Raw genomic sequence first — 12,127 nt, 5'->3', positions numbered from 1 at the left:
AAGGGGCCGAGGCTGGGGCTGTAGCTGGGTGCAGCCAGCGGCTGAGGCTGGGCTGTGAGTGGAACCGCACTGAGGCTGGGGAAGGGGCCAGGAGCTGAGAACATGGCTGGAGGTGGGACCAGAGCAGAGCTGGGGTGCCCACCCCCCCAGGGGATGCACCCCACAGTTTGGGGACCTCTGGTCTATGCCATGCCAAGAGTTCTAGACCACTATGATATCCAAGGTAACTCAGCCAATCACCACCCTTAATGTACAGCTAATCTGCATGCAATAATTTCATTGGTCGCATGAGGGAGACTGCAGAGAGGGTGGATTACCTGGCCCAACTGCCCATTCAGCATAGCATAGACAAGAAGCCCAAACACACACACAGCCCCTCATTGCAGCATGTACCCACCCCCTCCCAATTTGCCACCTACACAAATCTTCCAAGGGTGTCACTCTGTTTGGATGTCACGCTGACGCCCAGCATGTCAGCGGAGTCAGCATGAAGCGATGCAAACAGCCACCGGCCGGGCTGAGAGCTCTTTTGGTTACAGTATCACCAGGTCCAAACACCACTGGGAGACTTCAGCGGAGCGTTGGCGTCCAAAGGGTCCCTGGCAGTTGATCAGACAAAGTGGGGTAACAGCCATGTGGGGTATCAGAAGGTGTGCTGGGGGCAGCCCCGTGCAAAAACTTCAGGGCACAAGTGTGAACAGCAACACTGTCCCTGCAGCCCACCACATGGACACGAGCCCCCCATTATTGGTGTTGTGTACACACAAGACGTTACAAAGTACACCCGGGTGACAGCATGGGTTTTCAGCTATTAGTCTATATTTAAGCGCCTGACTGGAAGTGGCCTGGCTGTCAGAGGTGCTAAGCATGTCTATCTTCCACTGACTGTAAAGATAGTCGGGTTTGCTCCAGGGTGGATAAAAATCAATTTAAAAAAAAATCGGATTTTTAAAATTTAAATCGGATTTTTTTGATAAAATGCTTTTTGAGGGAAAAAAACCTATCTAAAGATCGTTTTAATTAAGATACATTATAGCTCAAAGATATCTCATCATGGAATAGGGATTATTAATTCTAATTCTATGGTATGAGACAACATATTCATGGAATGTTTAAGGAAAGTTTTGTAAATGAGTTCCAACAGTTCATGGATTAGGGACCCAATTTTATGAGGTTCCAGAGGCTTCTGTATAGATTATTTAGGTTAATCTTTCTATCTACGCTGTGGGACTCAGTGCTCAGTCTAGAAGATACCATTAGAGATGCTTAGTTTTGCTGTTGAAGAAAAAAATACATAACGTTGTTGTTTTAGTTAAATAAAACAATTTAAATGTCTGTCTGGTGATGTTCTCCTCCTAATGCAGCATGGCAAGAAAATCCTTCCAATATTAATGATTAACCTGTTGAATTGGAGATAGTTCACCTCCCAGTGACTTCATAAATATCTGCTTCAATTACCTTTGGTAAATGAAATAACCAAACAATCATTCATTTTCAGATATAGCTGTAAAACGAATCTGAAAAGTTTTCAAAATAAATCACTTTAAAAATGTATAGTGTGTACCTTCTAAAAATGAAACCTACATCTATCTCTGAGTTGTGAAGAATATGTATTGAGGTTATAACAACCAATAAGAATGCACTTTTATGTAGAAATCCATGATAAACTCGAGTCTTCCTGACTAGTGATTTAAATCAAATCCACCCTGGTTTGCTCAGCACCTCGGAAAGTTGGACCGCTTTAGTTCCTGTGCCTAACCATGGGCCCCCAATGAAAATGTCGACGCTGCTGCCCACAGGGCAGGCCGTGATGCCTGAGCTGATTTCACTTTCTCTGCTAGATGGATTTGCTGCCCTTTTTGAGTGTCCCCTTGAAATAGCTTCAGGGGTCAGAGGGCAAGCAGCCCATTTCCCCATCTCTGGTGGCTTCAGGGGAACAGGCAGCAGAGCAGCTCCCCCGCTGCACCTTCTGGGGTATTTCCACCTCACTCACTCCTGCAGGTGTAGGGGTGGTGAGGGTCCCTTCCTGCCCACTCCCCATCTCAGAGCTCCATTCTGTCTGGGAGGGATGCAGGGGCTTTTCTGCCACCCCCTTTCTTCTGCCTCCATGAGTATGACCAGGGCCTTTGCCTTGAAGGACTTTACCTGTTTTTTTCCCCCATGTGGGGAGGGAGACTTCTTTCTCCTGTTTGCTCCCCTTCCCTATGGGGCAGAGGGGCCGCAACACGAGGGCACTCGGTTTCCTCCTGTGACTCTCCTGCAATGGAGGCAAAGTGGGAGGGAGTGTGGCGTGGGGGCCCAGCAGTGCGATGGAAGCATACAGTACCGTCATGAGAGTTTGCTGGCTGTAAGCTCATCAGGTAGTCCAGGCAATTCCTCCAGTACAGCGATGCCACCAACACCTAAAGGAAAATGCCCAAAGTCTCATGGCTTTCAGAAGGTCCCCACAGCATGCTGTCCCTGCTTCTTCCTCTGTGACCGCCTCTTCGGCACGTAAATAAAAATTTGTGGGGGGGTAGAAGGATGAAATCACCTGGAGCTGCAGCTACTCCTGTCAGGGCTACCATGCAGCTCGCTGGTAGTAATAGGGCCGCAGAATGTAGCACTGCACAGATTCAGAGGCTGCCGGGGAAACCCCCCCAGGGGCACATGAATTACACTGGTGGCCTCTCCTGCCCCTCGAGCAGCCCAGAATTAGGGCACAAAAGGGGTGCATAGAACAGAGCCTCACACATAGTGTGGGGGCAGGGATCCACTGTCACTGGAATGCTGCTTTTCTGGCTTGAGAAAAGGAGTAACCTTTAACCACCGCAGCTCTTACCTGGACCCGATCCACATTCTCCAGCAGGTCTATCTGTGCCATGGCCGACTGTCTTTCAGGAGGAGAAGAGTTCTGGGGACTGGAAAGTTAGACCTTGACACTGTGTGGCTCATGGCCAGGTACACAGTGTAAGGGTTTGCTCTCAGATGAGAAGGATGCTCCCCAAATCTAGTCCTCCCCGCACATTCCCTTTCCCCATTGAGTGAACGTTTATTAGTGTAATCGGGTGTGCATACCGGTAGCTGTTTACTGACTTCACCTTAAGATCATGCCCATGACTTGGCTTGAATTAAAAGCTTGCAGAGAAATCAATTCGAAATGGAAGTTTATTGAAAAGAATCTAAAACTGAATAACCCAATCCATACAGTAGCCCTTGGGTTTGTGAAAGGGTTATGGAAGACCACGATATTTGGAACTGAGGGCGTTCAAATAAAATATATGCAATTTATTTATAGAAGGTACAATCTGTACAATTTTGGCTTTTTTTTTTTTTTTAACTGCATGTTTGGACTGCTCTTTGATCTGGTACAGCATGACACTTGGATGCTTTTGGTATACAAAGACATTTTCCCAGCCCATTTTAACACATAACACACCACAAAGTTTTATGTAATAAAGTGCAATACTGGATTCTTTGTGAGGAATGAAATGATTGATGGAAATAGCAGGCATTAAATCAAAGACAGCTCCTAGACCAACGAGGCTGACTGTAAAGTGCTGATCTGTCCCCCCAAAAAACAAACAAACAAATTTAACTTAAAACTTCTATTCATGTTACTGAAGTGGAAAAGACAGCAACATTTACAATGGAATGTCAATAGCTCCACTCCCAAATCTGCTTTAAAAGTAAAAGAGATCCAAATAAATGATGTAAGAAAAGATTCTTCTGTGGATGAGGAATAAAGCCTACTTCTATAATTTTGTTTCTTAAGAGAAAGAAAAATTGACCTAAAAGGATTACAAATATTAAGACATTTTGGTCCTGATATAATATGATGAAATTAAAAAGGCCGTAAAAACTCATCTTTCCTGTCATTATGGCTTGCTTGTCTGTAAGAAATAGACAAGATAGTTTGTGTATTGTGTAACTTTCCCTAGGAGCTAGTTCAGTGGTCCCCAAACTTTTTCACTTGCACTCCCCCGCCCCCACCCCGGGAGGGGCAGGAGGTAAGTGGGGCAGGACAGGGGAGAGGGAGCTGCGCTCCAGAGGTGGGGGGGGTGAATGGGGCTGGGCAGGGGAGGGGGAGCCACACTCCGGAGGTGGGGGGAGGTGAGTGGGGCATGAGGGGGAGGGGCAACTGCACTCCGGAGGTAGGGGGGTGACTAGGGTAGGAGTGGGAGGGGAAGCCGTGCTCTGGAGGTGGGGGGAGGTGACTGGGGCAGGACCGGGAGGGGGAGCTGTGCTTCAGAGGTGGGGCGGGGGGGCAGGGAGCCATCCCTGAGTGCTCCTCCGGGCTCCAGCAGCAGCAGCACCTGCTGCTCTTCCTGCCCCCGGTGGCAGAGGCCAGTTACTGCGACAAACCAGACAGAGTCTGGGCGGTTGGACCTGGGCTGGAGCAGAGCTGGGGGCAGAGCGAGGCTGGATGGTGCTCCCCCCTACCCCCCCAGATGTTCCTCTGCACCCCCCTGGGGGGCACGCACCACAGTTTGGGGACTACTGAACTAGTTAAAGGGGCCAGATTGGCTTTTCCATTTCCCCCTCTCCCAATTATCAATGAAAGACTGGGGTTGATACTTGGCAACGTAGACTACACCCAGCTGGAAGTGAGACAGCAGGCACTGGGTGGTGCAGCCATAATCTCCGCCTGCCCAAGGAGGATGGGATTCGCTGTTTTGGAAAGACTGGACATTTTCTCCTTCCAGCTGCTCTACAGCCAGTGTACAAACCTGGGCCCACTGTGCATACAAACGACCATGTACATTTACACCACTTAGAATCATAGAATGTCAGCGTTGGAAGGGACCTCAGGAGGTCATCTAGTCCAATCCCCTGCTCAAAGCAGGACCAACCCCCAGTTTTTGCCCCACATCCCTAAATGGCCCCCTCAAGGATTGAACTCACAACCCTGGGTTTAGCAGGCCAATGCTCAAACCACTGAGCTATCCCTCCCCCCCTGTTATCCACTTTTCTGAGATGCCACCACAGATATGTGATTAAAGGAGACTTCAGTGATGATGAATTTCTAAAACCAAGCAAGTAAATCGAAGAGGCATATTGCTTGGTGGGACCAATCTGCCCATCTCTGGGGGTGCGCAACATCCCCATGTAAACAAACAGCATCAGGGCATCCCACTCTGGCTGTCACAGAATGTACCATATGCCCAGTGCTTTCACACCGGCACAAACCACTTTAGTATTGGCTACAAATGATGCCTCGTGTGAGGAAAAGAATCATTTTGGTTCCCAAAAAGGCACCTTGTTTAACATTGAAAACATAAGACTGGCCCCTTCAAGTGTGATGCATGCATAGTTCATACACTCTTTCAGATGGTATGTATACTATATATATTTTATATTCACATATATGGCTCCAGAAGAAGACTCCTTGAGAAGCTAGACATTGGTGAGTTTGCTACTGCTGAGTAGTCTCACAGCAATACTTCCTGAAATGCCACTGGATTTTTTGTTCCCCTTGTCTTGGAGATGAAGGGTTTGCTGTGACAGATGGTCATCAGGGTCACCAGTTAGGGCCACCTGGCCCAGGAACTCGTCACTTATAATGTTATGGTTCCAGACCTAGAGAAACAAAACACAAAATGGGTGCTGTTCCTGTTGGGCCACATGCAGGCTTTCTGCTGCAACCTATTCTGCATGTACAAACATCTGTACAGGGTATATGGGATGCCTTTATCATTCTATTCTTGCTGTTATTGATTAGTTCTCTTGCAGTAGCACCGAGAGGCCCCAGATCAGATCAGGGCCATATTGTGCTGGGTGCTGTACATACGAGAAGCAAGACAGTCCCTGAGCTGAACAGCTTACAGTCTAAATAGACAAAACGGACAAAGGGTGGAAGAAAGGAAGTATAGTTATCTCCGTTTTACAAATGGGGACTTGGGACACAAAGAGACAAAGTGACTAAGTGACTTGCCCAAGGGCGCACAGGAAACCTGTGGGGACCAGATCTCCTGGAACTTAATCTCTAGACCAGCCTCTCTCTCCACCTCTGCAGCTGGTGAATCTTGATCTTCCTCCACTTTCGAAATGGTCACTGGGCTAATCATTTTCCTGGGTGGATGAGTGGACTTTTTAATCCTTGTCACTGGCCATACAGAGGGTATTTTAATAATGATGTGATGACTTGTGTCCTTGCCTCTCCCAGGATTAGATACACACCTCCTCTGATCACTGCAGGCTGGGGTCGGAACGACAGCATGGAAGCGTTGTTAGTGACTACAGGAGCTGAAAGGCAGTGAAGAACCAGACCCCACATTCCTTTTGTTTTTAGGGCTCCCTGAAGAGGCTATACTTGATGTGAAAAGTATCTGTAGTACCTCATAATGAGCCAACTCCTGAAGCCCTTACTGAGTTCTTATTACGGAATCCAAACTTGGGCAAACTCCCATTGACTTTAGTGGGAATTAGATCAGTGAAGAGCTTAGTAAAAAGGCTTGACAATTTGGCCACTAGTACCTACGCATTGTCTAAAGCACCAGACCTTCTTAAGCCCACATTTCTGCTTAAGACCTTGACAAATTAATACTTTCCACTTAACACGTTAAATAATTGAGCCTCACAATCCCCCAGGAAGCAAGTATGAGTATCACTGTTAGACAGGAAAACTGAGTCACAAAGTATTAAGATGAAATAGCCAATGCTGCCCTGCAGATCAGGGAATAGAACCTGAGTCCTGCTGGCTCCCCACAGACTGGCCTTCTAGTCACCTGCACAATGATGGGTTGTCCTGCCTTCTTGCGATAGAAGAGACCTTTCACATCAAACTCTGGAGCCAGGGTGTTTTTCTGCACTGGAGATCGAATTTTTTTCCCTTCGCACTTTATGATCACGTACGGGTCTGCTCCTGGGGAGAGGAAAGAGAATTTACCTCCTGCTGCAGCTAACATTGTTCCTCTTAGCCCTTGCTTGGGTCACTCCTGACAGTGGGTATTATAGTCTATAACCCACAAATGGCAGCAGGAAATCAAGTGAACTCCGTAAAATGGGGACAGTGATGCTCACCCACCTACGCAATGTCCTTTGAGATCTACAGATGTCAGGGGTCAAGGTTCATTTGCATTATGCATGGTGTCACCTCGGATGTGGGCTAGCGGCTGAGCAAACCAGCTGGAGGTGGTTCCCAAACAGTGAAGTGACAACATCACTGTAACATACAAGCCCAGATGTTCCGAACTGACTAGTGATTTTGGGTGCCCAGCTTGAAACACTCTGAAGAGGCCTGATTTTCAGACAACGGATGCTCAGCACATTCTGAAAATCAGAGCTCTTGCAGGTGTCTCCTGCTGGGCCCTCAAAATCACTAGCTGCTTCGGAGCATCTTAGCTGCAGGCCGTTGCAAAAAATAGCCCCATAAACATGAACAGAAGAAAACACACCACGGCCACATTGCAGTGCAATTGTTACCAGTGCAAGGACCTCGCTTCACTACTCAGTGAGTGTTTGCTGTCTAGTTACACTCTGCATGATACCACCAGAGCTATTTAGCTCTTAGAAGGCAAGACCCTACAAAGTGGCAGGCACTTTCTGAGAGGGGCTGAGCACCCTCAATGCCCACTGACGTCGGTGCAGTTGAGGGCACTCAACACCTTGCTGAATTGAGCCCACAGAGCATTTTTCATCCGTAGATCTCAAGACACTTTATAAAAGGAGGTAAGAACATAAGAACGTCCATACTGGGTCAGACCAAAGGTCCATCTAGTCCAGTATCCTGTCTTCTGACAGTGGCCAATGCCAGGTGCCCCAGAAGGAATGAACAGGTAATCTCAAGTGTTGCCCATTCCAAGCTTCTGGCAAACAAAGGCTAGGGACACCATCCCTGTCCATCCTGGCTAATAGCTAATGATGGACCTATCCTCTATGAACTTATCTAATTCTTTTTTGAACCCTGTTGTAGTCTTGGCCTTCACAACATCCTCTGGCAAGGAGTTCCACAGGTTGCCTGTGCATTGTGTGAAAAAATACTTCCTTTTGTTTGTTTTAAACCTACTGCCTATTAATTTCATTTGGTGCCCCCTAGTTCTCGTGTTATGAGAAGGAGTAAATAACACTTCCTTATTTCCTTTCTCCACACCAGCCATGATTTTATAAACCTCAATCCTATCCTCGCTTAGTCATCTCTTTTCTAAGATGAAGGATCACTGCCCCATTCTATAGATTGGGCAACTGACTTACCCAAAAGTTATAGGCAGACCTGGGGAAAGAACTCAAGTCTCCTACCTCCCAGGACATGCCTTAACCACTGGACCATGCTGCCACCTATAGGAACTTTGTAAGGGAAAGAGGTACCCAGGTTTCTACCCCACAGTCCACCAACTTGCACAATCTAGCCCTAAATGCAGAGGGCCAAAGGCTACCTTTGACTTGCAAGTGCAGTGTAATGTGGAGTCCCAGCCTTGTGCTGGATCACTGCATAATATGCTTTTATTGCTTGCGGGACAATCAAGGGACAAATTATCCCAGCTCATTACTTGTTCTCAGTCTCGTCTAGGTACAAGGCTTCGTCACAGTGAGGGCCTTTGGAGATGGACCAAGCTGTGTTCGATCCCTGCAGTGCTTCCCACACATCTGCTCATTGATTGTAGTTTATCTCACAACCCCCACTTGCCTTTGGGATGAACCCTGGCTAAAACCGAGCTCTGGGTTCCGCTCTCACAGGTGCCCATCAAGAGGAATGCCAGTGAAGCCAATGGAACTGCACTGGCGTCGAGGCAGTGCGAGAGGAGACTCGGGTCCTTGGCCTGTCCCACGTAGACACAGCCTTCTTGGAGCAACTTGTGAGACTCGCGGACAGCTGGTTGCTAACACCGGCCAAAAGTGACTCATTTGCTCTCACTACTTTGGTGGCTTGTGGGCTTTGGGTAAGGAAAAGCTCGATTTTACTCGAGACTGAGAGCAAACGACATTCACTCCATCGCTCAAGTCCCAAATCCCACCTCGGCGCCATGGGACTGGGGAGGCCACGGGGTGAATTCCACCCAGGATCGGTAACAATAATGGGACGGGGGAACGCTTCACGTGCGAGGTATGGTTAGAGGGTAAGGCCAGGTTTGTTAAGTAACCAGGCGTGTGTGCACTCAGCATTGGACAAGATCCAGAAAGGAGACGGGCTCTGCCTTGAAGAGTTTCCAATCCAGCAGAGCAGACAGGACACAGTAGGGCCCCCGGAAAAGGAATACATTCGGAGGGGCTTTAGAAAAAAACGGTTACCTACCTCTCGTAACTGTTGTTCTTCAAGATGTGTTGCTCGTGTCCAATCCAAGTAGGTGTGTGCATGCCGTGTGCACGGTCGTCGGAAGGTTTCCCCCTAGCGGTACCCATCGGGTCAGCTGTGGAGCCCCCTGGAGTCGCGCTTTCATGGCGGTGTATATAGGTCCCTGTCAACCCCCCACCTCTTCAGCTCCTTCTTGCCGGATACTCTGACAGCGGGGAGGCGGGTGGCTTGTGGAATGGACATGAACAACACATCTCGATCAACAATGACAAGAGGTAGGTAACCGTTTTTTCTTCCTGAAGTGCTTGCTCATGTCGATTCCAAGTAGGTGACTCCCAAGTCTTACCTAGGAGGCGAGGTCAGAGTTCACGGAATCGCTGATTGTAGCACTGTTCTGCTGAATGCTGCATCGTCTCTAGCCTGCGGCATAATGGCAGTGTGAGACGTAAAGGTGTGGATCGACGGCCACATCGCTGCCTTGCAGATGTCTTGAATAGGAACTTGTGCCAGGAACGCACCTGAGGATGCCTGTGCCCTTGTGGAGTGTGCCGTCAGCACGGGGGAAGGTATCTCTGCCAAGTCATAGCATGCCAGGATACAGGACATGATCCAAGAAGAGATCCTTTGGGACCAGACTGGAAGCCCTTTCATCCGCTCTACAATTGCAATGAAGAGTTGCAATGATTTTCGAAATGGCTTCGTTCTTCCAATGTAGAAGGCTAATGCTTATCTGACATCCAGGGAGTGAAGCATTCATTCCCTGTTGTTAGCGTGCAGCTTAGGAAAGAACACAGGAAGAAAAATATTGCGTGGAATTCGCGTGGAATATCGCGTGGAATTGAGAATTGAGGCACAAGTGGTGTTCTCGTCCATCCTCCCTGTGGAAGGAAAAGGCCCAGGTAGAGACCGTCGAATCGTGGAAGTCAACGAATAGCTATGCAGGTGGTGTCAGAGAGAAGGCTTTGGATTCTTTGACCATGAGATGGTGTTCCATGAAGGAGGAGTGCTGGGCAGAGATGGGCTCCACCTAACAAAGAGAGGGAAGAGTATCTTCGCAAGCAGGCTGGCTAACCTAGTGAGGAGGGCTTTAAACTAGGTTCACCGGGGGAAGGAGACCAAAGCCTTGAGGTAAGTGGGGAAGTGGGATACCGGGAGGAAGCACGAGCAGGAGAACGTGAGAGGGGAGGGCTCCTGCCTCATACTGAGAAAGGGGGACGATCAGCGAGTTATCTCAAGTGCCTATACACAAATGCAAGAAGCCTGGGAAACAGGCAGGGAGAATTGGAAGTCCTGGCACAGTCAAGGAATTATGATGTGATTGGAATATGATTGGTGGGATAACTCACATGACTGGAGTACTGTCATGGATGGATATAAACTGTTCAGGAAGGACAGGCAGGGTAGAAAAGGTGGGGAAGTTGTATTGTATGTAAGAGAGCAGTATGACTGCTCAGAGCTCCGGTATGAAACTGCAGAAAAACCTGAGTGTCTCTGGATTAAGTTTAGAAGTGTGAGCAATAAGGGTGATGTCGTGGTGGGAGTCTGCTACAGACCACCAGACCAAGGGGATGAGGTGGACAAGGCTTTCTTCCGGCAACTAACGGAAGTTACTAGATCGCAGGCCCTGGTTCTCATGGGAGACTTCAATCACCCTGATATCTGCTGGGAGAGGAATACAGCGGTGCACAGACAATCCAGGAAGTTTTTGGAAAGTGTAGGGGACAATTTCCTGGTGCAAGTGCTGGAGGAACCAACTAGGGGCAGAGCTCTTCTTGACCTGCTGCTCACAAACCGGGAAGAATTAGCAGGGGAAGCAAAAGTGGATGGGAACCTGGGAGGCAGTGACCATGAGACGGTCGAGTTCAGAATCCTGACACAAGGAAGAAAGGAGAGCAGCAGAATACGGACCCTGGACTTCAGAAAAGCAGACTTTGACTCCCTCAGGGAACTGATGGGCAGGATCCCCTGGGAGAATAACATGACGGGGAAAGGAGTCCAGGACAGCTGGCTGTATTTTAAAGAATCCTTATTGAGGTTACAGGGATAACCTCAATGTGTAGAAATCCCGATGTGTAGAAAGAATAGTAAATATGGCAGGCGACCAGCTTGGCTTAACAGTGAAATCCTTGCCGATCTTAAACACAAAAAAGAAGCTTACAAGAAGTGAAAGATTGGACAAATGACCAGGGAGGAGTATAAAAATATTGCTCAGGCATGCAGGAGTGAAATCAGGAAGGCCAAATCACACTTGGAGTTGCAGCTAGCAAGAGATGTTAAGAGTAACAAGAAGGGTTTCTTCAGGCATGTTAGCAACAAGAAGAAAGTCAAGGAAAGTGTGGGCAACTGACTGAATGAGGGAGGCAACCTAGTGACAGAGGATGTGGAAAAAGCTAATGTACTCAATGCTTTTTTGCCTCTGTCTTCACGAACAAGGTCAGCTCCCAGACTACTGCACTGGACAGCACAGCATGTGGAGAAAGAGGTGGTTTGGGACTATTTAGAAAAGCTGGACGAGCAAAAGTCCATGGGGCCGGATGCGCTGCATCCGAGAGTGCTAAAGGAGTTGGCGGATGTGATTGCAGAGCCATTGGCCATTATCTTTGAAAACTCATGGCGATCGGTGGAGGTCCCGGACAACTGGAAAAAGGCTAATGTAGTGCCCATCTTTAAAAAAGGGAAGGAGGAGGATCCGGGGAACTACAGGCCAGTCAACCTCACCTAAGTCCCTGGAAAAATCATGGAGCAGGTCCTCAAGGAATCAATTCTGAAGCACTTAGAGGAGAGGAAAGTGATCAGGAACAGTCAGCATGGATTCACCAAGGGCAAGTCATGCCTGACTAATCTAATTGCCTTCTATGACGAGATAACTGGCTCTGTGGATGAGGGGAAAGCAGTGGACATGTTATTCCCTGACTT

General features: G+C 48.3%; 1 protein-coding gene across 7 annotated transcripts in view; it reads right to left on the bottom strand.

Annotated features, from left to right (window-relative positions):
* Positions 1-3,129: 3,129 nt before the first annotated feature.
* CAPN5 (calpain 5) overlaps positions 3,130-12,127 on the bottom strand; it is a 148,062-nt gene continuing 139,064 nt past the window's right edge. For 4 of the 7 annotated variants that reach the window (XM_073335229.2, XM_073335252.2, XM_078852147.1 and 1 more), the window contains 2 exons: positions 6,708-6,844; positions 3,130-5,559 (listed from right to left, as the gene is read on the bottom strand). In XM_073335229.2, coding sequence (XP_073191330.2) covers positions 5,377-5,559; positions 6,708-6,844 — 320 coding nt within the window. In that variant the 3' untranslated portion in view covers positions 3,130-5,376. The other 3 variants (XM_073335258.2, XM_073335275.2, XM_073335268.2) reach the window with 3 other exon arrangements.

This window comes from Lepidochelys kempii, chromosome 1 (assembly GCF_965140285.1).
Source record: "Lepidochelys kempii isolate rLepKem1 chromosome 1, rLepKem1.hap1, whole genome shotgun sequence".
NCBI lineage: Eukaryota > Metazoa > Chordata > Testudines > Cheloniidae > Lepidochelys > Lepidochelys kempii.
Note: the sequence above shows the minus strand (reverse complement) of the source record. Positions and strands in the feature narration are given on the sequence as shown.